We start from the raw sequence: 18,802 nt of genomic DNA, 5'->3' as shown, positions 1-18,802 counted from the left end.
ATGATGCCTAGCAAATGATTCCATTTAATATTTAATCATTTAAAAAAAATTATATTTTTTTTTAGAAAAAAAATATATTTTGGGTTAAGTTTTTAGGTTAGGATCGAGCTACGGTATGGAAATTTGATCATAAAACTCAAAAAAAAAATTGGCAAAATTATAAGTACATAAATTAAATTCAGAAATTTGTAAAAAATGCTGTAACCAATGAAAGAACTATTCACACATTAAAAATTAATAAGATGCATACTATGGAATCAGTTGCCAGAATTTAAAATATGTATATGTATGGGACAAAAACTCATAAAAAAAATTGAATACGAAATGTTTCGCAAAAAATATTCGACAAAACTTGTACGGACAACTCACAAACAACAAATTTGCAAGGGAGAATAATAGTTAAATCGAACAAAAAAGTATAATTCACATACTTGATATTGCTCAATATGAACAATATATTTTTTAAAAGAGAATACAAACATACATACATACGTACATATGTATATGAATGTGCATACATATGTAAGTTTATATATATGTATGTATGCAAAAGGGAACACCGGCGGAACATCGGCGATTCCCACAATTTCCCCCCACGCACATACCTCGGCACCGATTTTTCGCAACTGTTCGCGCAGCTTTCGTATATTCGCTTCGGAGAGTTTGTAGCTCGGATCGTTGGTGTCACCTTTCAGACGTTCCAAATTCAGTTTTTCCTGTTCCAACATCTTTTGTAGCGTTTGTATTTTATACGTTTCCATTTCACGGCGTTTAATACTCTGCAAGTAAGCGATTTTTAGTTAAGCGATTTGCGAAAAATAAAATAAATAAGTTTATTTGCAAATTTTCAATTTACATCAACCGGTTGTGGGCCCGTTATGGATGCAGTACGATCCCGCCCAGATAGTATGGGTGTAGAAGGCACAATGCCCACTGATGTGGGGCGTGTTAACTTCTGGCTGCGTTTCACCGCCAATTCGACAATTGTAGAAGCTGCAAGAGAAGCAATATTCTATTAGTAAAGGCAGCAAAATATTAATATATTTATTTATAAAAAAAAATGTATAAAAAATAATAAATTAATAATAAAATGGCTAACTAACTAGTTGGTTCACAGTCAACTGACTATATAAGAATAAAAAGCATAACTCTCAATTTAAATATGTATATATCGTCAATTAGTTAATTGCCTCATTTTATGGTAAATTGAGAGCAATAAGAAGTTAATTGATCAATTAACCTCACTTTGCTCGATTAAACCGCTGATTTAGATCGATTTACCATTGAAAATAAAAAGCTTATTTTAATCATTAATGCTTAATCGAATAAAAATCGAGTCAGAACTGGAATGCAACTCTGCGGAATGATGTCCACGAAGTAAATTTGGTTGTGTTTATTGATAAATAAAATAAAATCAGTTGATGAACTACAGATCGTTAATCGAGTAGCTGGCTGTGCGAAAGGCAAACACTGATTTCTCAATTAAAATTTTAATGTACTAAATTTATTTTGCTGTGCGAAAAAGTTAACATTATAAACAATTAAGGCTATATTTGAAGATGGTATAAACCAATTGACAAATAGTCTTTGCATATACGCTTCAATTAAAAATGTTAATTGACTAAACTAAGAGACTGTTTGAAATATTAAATGAGTGAATTAAGAGACCGTTTCAAATATTAATTGACTAAACTAAGAGACTGTTTGAAATATTAAATGAGTGAATTAAGAGACCGTTTGAAATATTAATTTACTAAATTAAGAGACTGTTTGAAATATTAATTGATTAAATTAAGAGATTGTCTGAAATATTGACTAAATTAAGAGAATGTCTGAAATGTTAATTGACTAAATTAAAAGATTGTTTGAAATATTAATTGACCAAATTAAGAGATTGTCTGAAATATTAATTGACTGAATTAAGAGACTGTTTGCAATATTAATTAACTAAATTAAGAGACTATCTGAAATATTAATTGACTAAATTAAAAGACTGTTTGAAATATTAATTGACTAAATAAAGAGACTGCTTGAAATATTAATTGACTAAATTCAGAGACTGTCTGAAATATTAATTGACTAAATAAACAAATGTTTGAAATATTAATTGACTAAATTAAAAAATTGTCTGAAATATTAATTGACTAAATTAACAGACTGTTTGAAATATTAATTGACTAAATTAAGATACTGTTTGAAATATTAATTGACTCAATTAAGAGAATGTCTGAAATGTTAATTGACTAAATTAAAAGATTGTCTGAAATATTAATTAACTAAATTAATAGACTGTTTGAAATATTAATTGACTAAATTAAGAGACTGTCTGAAATATTAATTGACTAAATAAATGAATGTTTGAAATATTAATTGACTAAATTAAGAGATTGTCTCAAATATTAATTGACTAATTAGGAGGCTGTCTGAAATATTAATTGACTAAATTAAAATATTGTTTGAAATATTAATTGACTAAATTAACAGACTGTTTGAAATATTAATTGACTAAATTAAGATACTGTTTGAAATATTAATTGACTAAATAAACAAATGTTTGAAATATTAATTGACTAAATTAAAAAATTGTCTGAAATATTAATTGACTAAATTAACAGACTGTTTGAAATATTAATTGACTAAATTAAGATACTGTTTGAAATATTAATTGACTCAATTAAGAAACTATCTGAAATATTAATTGACTAAATTAAAAGACTGTTTGAAATATTAATTGACTAAATAAAGAGACTGCTTGAAATATTAATTGACTAAATGAAGAGACTGTTTGATATATTAGTTGACTAAATTAAGAGACTGTCTGAAAGGTTTGTAATTTTAAATTCATTAAAAAGGGGTGTCAACGAACATAACAAGCAATTTCCTAATGGAGTTAATTCAATAAAAAGTGAATTAAAAAATTAAAGAAAAACTGTTTATTGATTGCATTTCATGTGGCAAGGAATTTGAGTCAAAACTGCATACCACTTGTGCGAGTGTAAGCTACTTGAAAACCATATGCATTTCTGAAGACACTATTCAAAAGCACTTCCCGCCACACCCGTTCGTTGCCGCGCATTGTAGCCACTGCGGAATGAATTGTGCGAACTAATTAGTTGGATTTCAGAGCCCATCATTCAAGTCATTCAAGAGCTTTGTCGGCGCACTTGTATGCACACAATACAAATCTACATGTTTCATATACATTTATCTGTGTGTGTATGTAGTGCACGTAAATGCATTTTATGACTCTATTGGCGTTACAAATTTCTCAATAAAACAGCAATTTACAATTATAATCATTCATTTCGCCCAAACATACATATACACACTGAAGTTGTATGTATGCAGCATATGCTGTAATGTAAATATGTTTGTGTAGGCGAAACATAAAAAAGCATACCGCCACATTTTCTTCAAAGTCTATAAATTTCCCGTTCAACAGACACTATCTAATACTAATGAGTAGAAACGGTCGCTTTTAAATGCAAAACTTCATCAAGAAACACTTGCTGGCTGACACAGACGACAAATGATTACATAATTATCAATAAAACAGATAACAGCTGAATAATTTAATTGAGTTAAACGCTCAGAAAATGGAATTTATTAGCGCGATGAATGAGGGGAATCAATCTAGCCTCAGAAGCGCAGTAATCAAAATGCAATCTTCACACTTTGCTTCTGAATACAAAACAGAAGTAAAATGGGAGCAATGAAATGGAATTAAAGGGGGACCGAAGTGGAGTCGGAACCGAATGGAAAATGTTATGGAAATACTTATTTGTCGGGTAAAAACAGTTATATTGTTTGACGTGAATGCGATGAGACAGACACTGAGAGTCCAACTATCTATCGGAAGCCATGAGTTTGCTCCCACAATAATCAGGTATGAATTACAGTAACAGTCTCAGATTTATATCCGGGCAATAATATAAAAATCAGCAGTATCCCAAAAATTAATTGGACGGTTGGTATTATAACCACTACAGTACGACTAATCCAATGTTTTAAGAGCTCAAAATGTCAATAGACAGATAATCTGAATTGTCCAATATACTAACTGAGACGATAAACTCGAATCTATATTTCAAAATTATGTAGCTTAATATTCTATTATAAAGGGTTTTTCAAAAGCGACGCTACAAAGGTAGACCGATAAGAATAGCAAACGACGCACCATTTTTTCCCGCTCTTTTGACATTTCTCTTCAGTAAGGTTTGTCAAATCAAACTCTACAATTCGCTTATCATCCCTGTCCTGATTTATGGTGCAGAAGCGTGGACGACGTCAAAATCAGATGAGACGACACTAGGAGTTTTCGAGAGGAAAATTTTGCGCAAGATTTATGATCCTCAGAACGTTGGCAACGGCGAATACCGCAGACGATGGAACGATGAGCTGTACGAGTTATACGACAACATTGACATAGTTCAGCGAATAAAAAGACAGCGGCTACGCTGTCTAGGTCATTTTGTCCGAATGGTCGAAAACACACCAGCTCATGAAAGTGTTCGATGCAGTACCCGCTGGAGGAAGGCGAGGAAGGAGAAGGCCTTCACTCCGTTGGAGGGACCAGGTGGAGAGCGACCTGGTTACACTTGGGATCTCCAACTGGCGCCGAAATGCGAGGGAAAGAGAGGAGTGGCGCGCTATTATCGATTCGGCTATAACTGGCTAAACGGTTTCAAGGCCAATCACACACATACAAGGCTTGTCATTTTATCATTTCATGGAAAGATATACCATCCAACAACGAGTCGAAATTATTAAAATTTACTACCGAATTTCAGAGTCAGAGTTAAGAGCGCTACGTCCAATTTATAATGAGTCTGGCTGAATGACTTCGTCAATAAACAAATTATGCGTTATTGGTTAGGCAACAATCCACACGTACTCCATTGCGTCCCGAAAAATTACGGTTTGGTGCGGTTTAGAGGACGGCGACGTCATTGGGCCGTACTTCTTCCGTAAGCCACGTTACTGTAAATGCGAATAGCTACCGCTCAATGATAACCAAATATTTTTGGGCCGAATTGGATGATATTAACTTGGAAAATATGTGGTTCCAACAGCACGGCGCCACAAGTCACAATCGATTTATTGAGAACCAAGTTTGGTGAACGTGTTATCTCACGAAAAGACCTAGTCAACTGGCCGCATCGGTCGTGTGATTTGGCAACGTTAGAATATTTCCTGTAAGGCTACGTCAAGTCTATGGTCTATACCAACAAATCAGCGACGTTTGGTGAACTTCGTACGAATATCGAACGTGAAATGGCAGCAGTATCGGTCGATTTATACTTGAAAACCGTCGTCAAATTGGATTCAGCGTCTGGACTTCTGTAAGCGTGCCCGTGGTGGTCATGAAATCGAGTTCCATACATAATGGCATCACAGGAATAAAGAATTTTATAGATATCCCAAACCGTTTAAAAAAAAAACTTTTCTGCCGCTCTTATTGAAAAACCCTTTATATATGCATATGTATATTGCAAGCTGTTTATAAAATTGAATTCAAGCAAATCAGAAAGTATCCATATACCCATTCAAAACAAATCCATAATACTCTTGTGCGTAACATTATTTTGCGCGGCTATTGGCAACGCTGCAAGTGTCTCCACATTAGCTACATTGTATCACAATAAGTTTTGCATTATTTATTTGCCCACTTGTCTAATTAGCAAAACAGCAAATGGCCTGCATTGAATGGATAATTCGAAAAAAAATCGAGTAGAATATATAAAAAAAAAACTTTACAACAACACAAAGCAAGACTAAAACAATAATAAAATCGCCAGTGAAATGGCAGACAAAGAGACGACAGAACGCGCTGGAATGCTGATAGATACAAAATGTGGCGAATAGAACATATACATACATATGTATATATATGTATGTTGTGTGTATTGTTGCAATGAGTAATGAAAAGAGGCAAACAACAGACAAACCTAGGTTGTTGGGTAGTGTCGGCAGTGAAGCGCTGATTGTTGAGCCTAGTTGGAATGAGTGCAAGACAGCGCGTCGCACGCAGCAGTCCGTCGGTCAATCGAGGCAGAGCGCAGAGTGCAGGCATTGCAACAAACAAGAGTACATCTGTATGTGTGCGTGTGTGATATTTTGCACAACACCCGATTTTATTGAGTGGCCGATTTGCATGCTGTCGCGCCGGCCCAATCAAAGGCATAAAAGCACGCGGACGGACAGTCGAACTGCCGGACAGCGAGCGGTGATATGAAAGTAGTAAAGCAGCGATAGCCAACACATACACTCGCAGAACAATAATCTTGCGCTCGTTTGATGGGTGTTGTGGCATATATTTGCACGGAAAGATTGCGACACGCATCCGAGACAAATAAGACAAACAAACGGAACGGAATGGAATGGACGAGCGGATGAACGAACAACAGACGTGGCGGGTCACTCAACTGGACTGGACTGGCACTTACCACTGTACAAATGTATATACATATATACAGACAGCACAGAGGAATGTGTCTCCATTCAAGTAGGAACTGCAGGAGGATTGGCCGGCTTGGTTGCTGGGTCGTTTGCTTTCTAGGTGATTGCTGGTAGCTTAAGTAGTAAAAATTGATTTATGTCGCGCATATACAGTTATTAAAATATAGCGATGTTTTGGAGACGGGGAACGCAAAAAAGAAATCATTGACCACTACCAAAGGAAAATGGAAAACAAATGGAATAAAACAATATACTTATGAAAATAAAAAAAAAGTGAAATAACATCTATGCAAAATAATAATAATAAAGTAAGGAAGGACTAAGTTCGGGTATAACTCAAAGTAATTCCTGGACAGATTTCAAACATTTCTGCCATCAAGCTATATTATATACCCGATTATACATTAATTTAACTCTGCTAACATATATCAACTGATATATATGGTATTAAGATCACCGGAAGTTCGAAACTCTTAATATTAGCTACATATATGGGAGCTAGGGATCATTAACAAAAGGGGGTCCAAAGCATCATCACTCTTGCCAACAAGTGTAGCACCTTTGAACTAAGTAGGCATTTGAAAAGTAAACTCCCATCTCAACAAACCTAAACCGAACTCTATAAGTCACTCATTATTCCCGCCCTGATGTATGCTGCAGAAGCGTGGACGATGCGACATCCGATGAGACCACACTAGGAGTTTTCGAGAGAAAGGTTTTGCGAAAGAATTTAAAATATTGTCCTTTGAATATTATTGGCAGACGATAGAATGATGAGTTGTAAGAGCTATACACGACATTGACATAGTTCAGCGAATAAAAAGACAGCGGCTACGGTGGCTCGGTAATGTTTTTCGAATGGATGGTAGCACTCCAGCCCTGAAAGTGTTCGATGCAGTACCCGCTGGTGGAAGCAGAACCACTCTATTACAAAGATCAGGTGAAGAGCCACATGGTTTTGCTTGGTACTTCCAATTGGCGCCAGATTGCTAGAAAAAGCGACGAATGGCGCCCTATTATTGATACGGCTATAATAATTATAAGGAAAACATTCCTACTGACTTTCAATAGAATTCACATATGAAAGATTTAGAGATATTGTCGATAGAAAATTAGCCACAAGCACTGAGGTCCTCATGCTCGATATCACTAGGTCTTGAAAAGTCAAAAAATCCGAGTACGAGAACTTTTAGAAGAGCACTTCCAACGCTTGATTCATAAATTGCAAAGTGAACGAATAAGACGGAATGTGTTATATAGAAAATACAAGCACTGAGGTCCTCATGCTCGATATCACTAGGTCTTGAAAAGTCAAAAAATCCGAGTACGAGAACTTTTAGAAGAGCACTTCCAACGCTTGATTCATAAATTGCAAAGTGAACGAATAAGACGGAATGTGTTATATAGAAAATAGGCATGGTTGTGAACCGATTTCGCCCATCTTCAAGAAATAATCAGTGTGTCAAGGGAATAATATGTACCAAATTTGGTTGAAATTGGTCAAGTAGTTCCCGAGATATGGTTTTTAACCCATAGGTGGGCGGTGCCACCCCATGGTCCATTTTTTATAACAATCTAATCACAATCACACTAACTGAACGTAATATGCTCAAATTTCATTATTTACTCCGGTGTGACCTAAAGTCCCAGGAGAGTAGAAATAGGAGGCCAAAAATATAAAAGCGATCAAATGTTGGTAAAAGGCAAGACCAATTTGAGTGAAATTTTTTATGTGTCTTCAGGTGGAATCGAGATTGGTTAGTAGTCACCATTCCTGTCCTGTCCATTCTGTCGGTTCCGATAGTATTATAAAGGGTGATTTTTTAAGAGCTTGATAACTTTTTAAAAAAAAAAACGCATAAAATTTCATCTCTCATCGGTTCTTTATTTGAAACGTTAGATTGGTTCATGACATTTACTTTTTGAAGATAATTTCATTTAAATGTTGACCGCGGCTGCGTCTTAGGTGGTCCATTCGGAAAGTCCAATTTTGGGCAACTTTTTCGAGCATTTCGGCCGGAATAGCCCGAATTTCTTCGGAAATGTTGTCTTCCAAAGCTGGAATAGTTGCTGGCTTATTTCTGTAGACTTTAGACTTGACGTAGCCCCACAAAAAATAGTCTAAAGGCGTTAAATCGCATGATCTTGGTGGCCAACTTACGGGTCCATTTCTTGAGATGAATTGTTCTCCGAAGTTTTCCCTCAAAATGGCCATAGAATCGCGAGCTGTGTGGCATGTAGCGCCATCTTGTTGAAACCACATGTCAACCAAGTTCAGTTCTTCCATTTTTGGCAACAAAAAGTTTGTTAGCATCGAACGATAGCGATCGCCATTCACCGTAACGTTGCGTCCAACAGCATCTTTGAAAAAATACGGTCCAATGATTCCACCAGCGTACAAACCACACCAAACAGTGCATTTTTCGGGATGCATGGGCAGTTCTTGAACGGCTTCTGGTTGCTCTTCACCCCAAATGCGGCAATTTTGCTTATTTACGTAGCCATTCAACCAGAAATGAGCCTCATCGCTGAACAAAATTTGTCGATAAACACATTTCGAACCGAACACTGATTTTGGTAATAAAATTCAATGATTTGCAAGCGTTGCTCGTTAGTAAGTCTATTCATGATGAAATGTCAAAGCATACTGAGCATCTTTCTCTTTGACACCATGTCTGAAATCCCACGTGATCTGTCAAATACTAATGCATGAAAATCCTAACCTCAAAAAAATCACCCGTTATAGCAAAAAATGTATTTACATCGGACAAATAATTGTGAGGGGTTTGTCAGAGGTTAGCGAGGACCACCACAAGAAAGTTCCAAAAAAAAATATAAGACAATGAAATACAAATATAAAAAGGTTTAGCCAAATTTATATTTGTCAATTTTATCATTTTATAATGTCACTTCTAATGGTCAACTCACAAGGTTCGTTTTGATAAGGTTCTTGGTTTGATAAATACTGTATCGGTTTTTGAGCAAGATTTCCAGTGATAGCGACAAGTTTATCAAAAACACGGGCAAAAAACGATTAAAATATTTTCTACTCCAATGGTCTACACATATTATACATAAGTATGAACCATAAAATAGCAACTATCGAACTTCGACCAACACATTGAACCTAATGAAGTGGCAAACTTTTGACTCTTACTCATAAATGACACTTTACACTAGCGCAATTGCTGCATAGAATGCTACGAGAGTACACAATACTCGTTTAATCCACTTTATGGTGGCCATACAAGTATATAAACACAATCTTATATATTATATACATGTATATAATTGTGTGTGTGTGTAAATTTATAAGTACCCGACGCGACTTGACTCGATTTGTTTGCTTGAATTGCGGTGCATTGCCACACCCACCACACAGCAACAGTCAAGATTGAGTACAGCGGGAAAAAATGTAATCATGCACATATGTAAGTATGTATGTATGTCTATCAAAACTACAACAACAACAAGAGTAACAACATACCTTTTATTAAGCCAACCACAGTTGGATGCTTCTCCATACGCACTTCTTGTCCATTGACCTAAAAAAGCGAAATAACAACAGAGAAAACGGTGAATGGCACAGTTGGCGAAAAAACAACAACAACAAGTATAATAATAATAATAAAATAACAAAAAAATAAAAATAGTAGATAATGCAAAAGCGAAAATAAAAGCAATGAAGAAATAAATTATAAATAAAAGAATATAAATAATTATAAGAATGTGTATGTGTGTGTCTGGAGAAAAAGCTGCGCGTACACATTATTATTATTATATTATTGCCCATCAAGTGTGACTTGTCTGTAAAAGCAGCAACAAAAGTAACAAAATCAGCCCAACATCAACATGAAAGGGCAAAGAACTGGGGCCGCGAGACGCTAGAGGGGCGCGTGTGATATTTTTCGCTTTTTAGTTTTCACAGTCATATTCATACATATGTATGTATGTGTACTTATGTATTTTATTGCTTACGCGCAAAATTTAAAAAAAATATAAGTATAGAAAACAACAACAATATAATATACAATAATAATAATAACAGTGTTTGCGCGGTCGGCCTTTTTTCTCTCGCTTTTGCATTGTTGTCTACAATAATAATAAGAACAAGCATAAACTTAAGTATTACAAAAAAAAAAAAACAAAAAACGACACAAATAAGTAAGAATGCCAAAACAACAAACCTTTAAGATCATATCGCCGGCAACTAAGCCAGCAATTTGTGCCGCTCCACCTGGTTTAACGCTTTCAACAAAAACTGGATTGTCGCCGGAGACCTGCAATGAAGGAGAGTTAATAAGTAAAAAAATGGTCTAAATGACTATAATTTCAAAAGAAACATTTGCAAAAAATAACCTACTTTTATAAAGTCAAATGAAAAAAAGCGAAGAAAAATCAAGCGCAAAATATTTAGTTAAAAAGAAATAAAATAGAAACAGAAAATATTAAAAGTAACACTGTTACTTAGACATAGTAGCTCTAACTTTCTTTGAAAACATTGTTTTAAAAAGCTTCTTTACAACTACATATATCGGATGAATTTGTAAAATATGTTACGGATGTTCTATCCGCTCTTATAAACAAAACTCATGCCTAAGTACTGAAGACTAGGACTGGGTAGGTATGTAAATATAGTGGACGCCGCGCCTAGGCCTTAGGAGGCCCATAGTTAAACCATCAGGACAGGAATCCACACGCGCATTGAAGACAATCTCTTCTTCTTCTACTTCTTGGCGGCTTCTGCAATAATCATTGTATGGTATCCCCAATCTGCTGGCATGTCTACGAATCAGACAATGTCCCGTTAGTAATCATACACGAGTTCATATAACATTCCTTTTAAATTTCATTAATCGACATGTGCGGCCCATATTCCAATCAGCCCATGTTTGTATGCTTGTTGAGCAAGTCAGGGATTGTTTCCAACGAATCGCTCAGTTATTCATGAAATTATCTCATATTTGTCTCAGGATTTTTATAATCTTCAAAAAGTCCTTAACTTCTTGGCGGAATAAGATCAGACAAAAGCATGCGCAACGATTGGAACCTCAGTGTGCTCTGCTCCATCCATAAAAAGGAAGAACCCACAACGTGTGCCAATTTCCGTGGGATAAGTCTCCTCAATATCACATTTAAGGTCCTGTCGAGCGTATTTTGTGAAAGAATAAAGCCCACCGTCAACGAACTATGTAATTGGAACTTATCAGTGTGTCTTTAGACCTGGAAAATCTACTATGCGCCAAATCTTGGAAAAGACCCGATAGAAATAAATCGATACACACCACGTTTTAATCGATTTAAAAGCTGCCTTCGATAGCACGAAAAGGGGCTTTATGCCGCTATAACTGAATTTGGTATCACCGCAAAACTACGGCTATGTAAACTGACGTTGAACAACACCAAAAGCTCCATCAGGATCGGGAAGGACCTCTATAAAAGTGTACAGCTGCTAACGTACGCCGATGGATACAACAACTGCGTCGTTAGTTCTACTTTTCTAGACTGAATGAGGAAGCAAAGCTAATGGGTTTGGTGGTGAATGAAGACAAGACGAATTATCTACTGTCATCAAACAAACAGTCAGCGCATTCGCGTCTTGGCTCCCACGTCAAAGTTGACAGTCATAACTTGGAATTTGTAGATAATTTCGTCTATCTCGGAACCGGTATCTTCAACCCCAACAATGTCAGCCTCAAAATCCAACGAAGATCACTCTTGTCCACAGGTGCTACTTTGGACTGAGTAGGCAATTGAAAAGTAAAGTCCTCACTCGACGAACCAAAAGTGAACTCTATAATTATGTGTGATTAGAAGTGTGAATTTTAACGAACCGAAATGGTCAAAATTGTCAGGAACTGATCAAATTAGAATCATCTCAACCGTTTCTCCTCGCTTGGAGGTCATAGCTTTAGTAATTTCGGTAAAATCTTCGAAATTTTTGATCTGCTGGCGGCTGCGAAAATGGATCTATAAGGTAAAATCATCAATGCTGAAATCAATTACCCTTCCAAAATTTCAAGCGATAGTTGAAAGAAAACGGTGTTAAAAATAAAATTCAAAAAGTCCCGGAAGGTCTATTATTTCTCGTGACTTGTTTTATGCGAACGATTATACAAAAGTATAGATCGAAACAAGCGGACTCGTCTATATTGTGTAGAAATTCTAATTACAACTGAGAGATATAAGAAGCTAAGGTGAAAACTTTGGAACTCTTCGTTCCCACGACAGTAATTGCAAGGTAACCGAAGCATACCCTTTTTTATCCTCTTTGGGGAATGTTGTTTATACCGCTTCGATAGCAACTTCGACTCTCTATAGAGTATGGTTTTAAATAAAACAAATGTTCCAACAAATTCTTAAAAATGCAGCGTTTCCAAGACCACACTCTAACAGCTGCCTGAGTAAGAACGCACATGTTCAAGAAGCACAGAAACTTATAATACATCATCACCGTCATCAGCAATAATCCACACAGTCTTTATTAGCTGCAAGACGGTACGAAATTTCACAGTTATGACTAATGCAACAAAGCTAGAAATTAACAAAATTTATTTGTTTATATTTATACGCCAACAGCAACACCACCACAAACCGCAAAAGAATACGCACACACAGCCGCACATCCGCACGGTGGAGCTGCGGCAAATGCTGGACAAATGCCAACAAAAACCGAAAAGTGAAAACCAACGAACGACGAATGTACAAATGTATATATGTATGTATTTGTGGAAAAATTGCACATACTGACATCTCATGTTTTCGAAAACTTTTCTAAGCGACGACAGCAAGGCGTGTATTATTTTTAAACTAAGCAATGACAGGCTGTCATCCGCGCGTACGCGAGACCATAAAAAATCTTCGATGCTCATGAGTAAATATTGATGGGCTCCGCCGCAGCAGCAGCAGCAGGAGGCGGGCATCACTGACGTGTGCTGAGCTAAATGCCAGCTAAACGGTTTGTACTACTGGCGGCGGAGACTTCGTGGATCACCGATTGTTGTTCGTGTACTGCATTTCTAATGGTAGCACATGCGGGTATGTTTGTCTGTTCCTCTTGTTAAACAGAGAACTCATGCGCTTTTATTTTGCCCCAAACGCATATGTATCGCACACAAGGCGCTGAATATTGGCCATCGACGACTTATTGACAGTGTGGCAAGTTCAAGTGCAAGTGTAATGGCGCATCTTCGCCGCGCATACACTGCCTACATTGTTTCTTGTTAATAATTAGCCAACGCACCTCTGCGCCGTGTGATGCTAAATTTAAATTTACTTTTTATTGTTTTTGTTTTTGTTTTGTTTTCAATTTATTTCTCAATTTCAATACAATTTTTTGTTTAATGGAGTCAAGCGGGTGGGCGTCTGAGTATTTTATTACCAGTTTATTTACATGCAGCACATTGTTATTGTTTGTGTAATGAACTTGAATATGTACATACATATGTACACACAAGTTTATGTAAAACGCCACGATAATACGGACTCACCTCGAACTATACCTCAGAGAACCACTCACTCTACTAGTACTGGTCTCTATCTTATCATTTCTATGTGGATTAGTTTAAGATGTTGAGCATCGCACTGCAACCTATGGTCTATTGTTACCTCTTCTTTTATCACAGTATATCATTTAACCCCATCGCGTCAATAAAGCTTAACAGTGTACCACGGCTGATGGACGTGATACTGTCTCTTTGCAGATACAAAACCCCCATTACATGACTCTTTTTGCTCGCGATCGCGGAACAGTAGTAGATCCTCAGGAGTCTCCGCTTCTAGGACACAGAGTCGACATTGACCCGACGAGCAGTTTCCTAGTTTATGCAGATGGCTCTTTAGTCTGCTGTGTCCAGTATATAGTGCCACTAGTTGTTTCAGTTTGTTTCTCAGGAGTTCCATATCGTGGGAGTTCGATTCCTCACTTCTTTGCTCGCCGACAAAGCAATTAGAACCTATCACAAATCTGTCTAAGCATTTAATTTCCATTCCAGCTGGGTCATCATCTTGATTGACGATTTCAGATCTAAAGTATCTTGGTCTAGGTACCGGAAAAACGTAACATTCAATAAGGGTATGATGTGAAATGATTATAACTCGTCTTCTTCCAAAACTTGTATTCAATGGCTACGCGGAAGAGCAAAGAGCCACAATGAGATTCCTTCATTTATTACGATCTTGTCTTAGTCTCTTGATTTGACTCCAACTTTATTGGACCTTATATATTTCGATGTCAAAATTTCTTCTCCCGGTTAGAGCGCGTCGACCTTTGCTTCGGCTACCTTGTGGATTCCAGCCCATAACGTTCCTGGTGATTGTAGGATGATCTCATCCCAGAACATGTCCGAGCCAGCCACATTTTCTTTTTAGGATATCGGGCCTTAGGGGCGTCTTCTTCCACAAACTTCTACAACTTTACGAGCAGTTGTTGATATTACTATGGTATTGAATACGAAATAAAGCAATTTGCTATTTAAGTATTTCCGATATTAAAAATAGCAAAATTTCATTGCTTGTTTAGCCAGTCTTTATGGAGAATTGTTCGACAGGACTATGTAAATATACATTTCTATTTTGATGTACCTTTGTATGTACATTTTTGACGATCAGCACCCAAACCCCTAAATGCATCAACGGAAGTTGCTTTTAGTCTCACAATGCACAATATTTTCAAGCAAATTCATAATTGTGTTTACAACAAAATTAGACAGACAGCTTGAGTAATAATCAAAAGATTTATTGTATTTTTATCGCAAAAATAACATCAACTAGATATGAAATTCGATTTATACATCGCTTTGTGAACTAATAAATCTATTCTAGTTTTCCTTTGATGATTAATGGATGCAGAGATTTCAGTTTATAGGTTATGTTGGGTATCATTTTCAATACAGATAGGCTTGAACTTGAATTGGGAAAATATTTAATATAAACAAACCCGAAAAATCGTCTGCAAAATAGTCGAAAATATATACTCGTATATTTACTTTTTTCTGATCTCAAATTTGCAACCTATCTTTGGTCGATCAAGAGTTCCAAAACGAGAATTGTTGTATTAAGTACCTTTGTCTGTGTTTCCCCGAGCAGAAGAAGAACATGGTTTTAAAGAAAAATCTCATCATTTAACACATTGCATCATTAGCAAATCGTTTATGTGGAACTGTCACATTTTCCAAGCAATTTTAGCATGTCTTACGAAGATTACATAAGACAAATATGACACATGAAAATATTTGTCCAAAAATCAGAAAAATCAAATTTGAGTTGACATTGACGCTGCGACACATAATAATTTATCATTTTTAATTACTTGCGACGATCAGTTACATCAGCTAGCGAAATGAGCGTAAAATACCAGCTGATTGGCGGTGAGATAATTTGCCAACAGTACTCGCATACGTATGACATGTACAATTGTGCGGTTATGTGAGAGTATTCTGAGGATCTGAGATCTTACTCAGCATACTCTGATCGTGTGGATTGCAGAAGAAGACGATCGGTAAAGAGAAACATGTATTCAAATGGTATAAAAATGTGATGTATGGTCAAAACTAAAAATATTGACATTTCGCTAATGTTTGGACTGTTGTAAAATTGTTGGACATTTATGAAAAATTATAAAGTATAGTCTTAAACTTGCAATAGATATTCTTCGACAGAACTAACTAATTAACTTGACACAGATAGCACAAATATAAACGATTTATATTGATCTCCATTCATTCGTGGAGGTGAGTATCCACTCCGATAGCAGAGCGACCGCTGAGCTCGATGAATGTGTGCTCAAAGCTAATTAAGGCATGTCTTAGGTCAATATCGATAGCGTCCAGCTAATTCACTATCAGACTCGTCGGGGGCACCCGTCGTCCTCTTTCACCCCGAATAAATTGTCAAAGGTGTGGCTTTTTCTAGATTGCATGTGACTAAGTAGCTCACGACTTCCGGCCTTAAACCAAGTATCCTCTGGGCAGCCAATAGAAATCCAGAGGTTAGAGGTTGTGCGTAGGGTTTAGGACTCACCACATAAAAACGAATTACCAATGAACATGAAGCAACAGCTTCGGATGAGAAACCCCATTTTTGATGAAGACCACTACAAACGTATTAGGGACTACGATTTAAGGACATGCACCTGGAATGTCCGTACTCTTAATTGAGAAGGTGCCTCTGCCCAGCTGGCAAGGACGGAAAAAAGTGGGTCCTTGTGACATCTACTACAGCGGCCATATAAAGAAGCGCAAATTCAGTGTGGGATTCGTGGTAGGAGAGAGACTCCGTCGTCGAGTCCTGGCATTCACTCCGGCGGATGAACGTCTAGCCACAATCCACATCAAAGCGAGGTGCTTCAATATATCGCTTATTTGCGCCCACGCCCCGACGAAAGAGAAATACGATGTGATCAAAAATACCTTCTATGAGCGCCTAGAACATACCTCAGTACTCAAAACGTTCAGTTTACCGATCGGAAGCTACACAATAAAGCCCAGTAGGTCATACTTGGTGCAAAATCAATTTAATCAATTACGCACTTCAAAAAGTGTGTCGCGGTACACTGACCAAACAACAGGTGACTACCATACAACAGTATGATGAAGTACGAAATGACATGGGGACAAATGCAAATGCAATTCATTTCTCGTAAATATGTATAAAAAAAGCGCAATCTGCATTCTCGGCCGACACCATCATCGTCAAAACACACACGAACACAAACACACACCAACAACGACACTCCCCCGATCGTGTCGATATTTGCAAAGTTGCATGTTCGTTATATTAGTGCGAACGAGTTTATTTTGGCGACTAGTCGAAGAGCGACAAAACGAACGATGACTTCATTTTCAATTTATAAACAAATATCTCAACTAAACGCTGACTTAATCGCCATCGTCACAACAAACCAAATGTAAATAGAAAATAACAAAATCACAAAAGAACGCAAACAAAACACGTTACGAAAACAATAATGCAAATGAAAACGAAACGAAAATAATGACCAAAAAACGAAGCAAATAAAACAATCATCATCGGCGTAAATAGTGAGTGGGTAAAAACGATTTAACTTCATACATACAGATAGTATGCTATATGTAAGTAGATATACATATACAACTATATGACTGAAGTTAGAAATAAATGTGTACGATCAGCTCTCATCTCTTACAGCAGACTAATGACAATAATTAAATTTAAGAAAAAATAAAAACGAAAACCTTATAAAATTACATGTCGTAAAATCGCATGCGATCATTTTGTACACGAAATCGCAGCGGCAACGCTTCGTAACTTTCCATTGAATATAGTAGTTGTATTTGTACAACAATTATAGCTTTAGCTTAGAAAATTTTGGACGGCGAAACAAGCTTCGTCCCTAGGTGCGCCGATGAAAATTGTTTCAACATATTTTTTCTAGTTTGAATACTCTACAACCCCCGAGACCTGAAGCAGAAATCTGCGAACACCAAATTCTGTATATACAGGAACTCAGATCGGGAATTACAATCTGAAGATAACACAAGGCAGAACTTAGGACCCTACGATGTTGGCAAAAATCCCGCGCTGAATCCTCCCCGACTGAGCAGGCTGGTAATAGATACCACAGAGTCTCGACTGGGGTATGAACGGACTGTAAGCAGTTCGCCCATGTTGCAGTTGGGAGCTTTCTAGCTACAGTTTGGCTCTATCATTGTATCATCAAAAGTGTAGTCTTACTATGATGGGCCTGGAGCAAGGTATCATGTGACCCGTTCCGATGATTAACCTGGCTGGGGACCGTTAAATAGATCAGTCGCGTACGGAGCTTACGGATACCTGACGCCTTCCGTAATAAGATAGCCTTATTTGCGCAGCGAGGGATATCTGCAAGTGTACCTACTTTACCCCACACTCTTCGGTCCAAAATATGAACCAAAATATTAAAATAAATAAAAAATCAGATGAGTCCGGCGCTCTTTCGAAAAAGCTGGAAGGAACGAGTAGTTCAGTTAAAAGAGCAGCGTTTTTAACGAGCTCTAAGAATATCGCAAGGACAGGGGTTAAGCTTGGTCTGGAGACAAAGGCAAGCACTAATACTGGCGCTTCAGCTAACCCTAGTTCCAGTAAGGCGACAACATCAACGGAATCAAGCCGAGTATCCAGAGTTTAGGAGAGGAAAGGAGATGCCAAAGATGATGTTGCAGATGTTTCCTATGCCAAAGAATGGCCGATGTTCAAGGTGGAAGACACAACAAAGGCTAGATATACAGAGAAGCATCGTGCTTTCTATTTAATTAGTAGGGTAGAAACGCAACTCCGGAATGAACTCCCGAGTTCAATCGATTGTGCTAAATCGGTTCTACCAAAA

General features: G+C 37.0%; 1 protein-coding gene across 3 annotated transcripts in view; it reads right to left on the bottom strand.

Moving 5' to 3' along the window:
- The window catches only part of LOC105210966 (uncharacterized), a 254,870-nt gene that overhangs the window by 203,552 nt on the left and 32,516 nt on the right, over positions 1-18,802 (bottom strand). For all 3 annotated transcript variants that reach the window (XM_054232911.1, XM_054232910.1, XM_054232912.1), the window contains 4 exons: positions 10,647-10,739; positions 9,947-10,004; positions 857-993; positions 606-779 (listed from right to left, as the gene is read on the bottom strand). In XM_054232911.1, coding sequence (XP_054088886.1) covers positions 606-779; positions 857-993; positions 9,947-10,004; positions 10,647-10,739 — 462 coding nt within the window. The remainder of the gene's footprint in view (positions 1-605; positions 780-856; positions 994-9,946; positions 10,005-10,646; positions 10,740-18,802) is intronic.

This window comes from Zeugodacus cucurbitae, chromosome 6 (assembly GCF_028554725.1).
Source record: "Zeugodacus cucurbitae isolate PBARC_wt_2022May chromosome 6, idZeuCucr1.2, whole genome shotgun sequence".
NCBI lineage: Eukaryota > Metazoa > Arthropoda > Insecta > Diptera > Tephritidae > Zeugodacus > Zeugodacus cucurbitae.
This window is presented reverse-complemented; position numbering and strand designations above follow the sequence as displayed.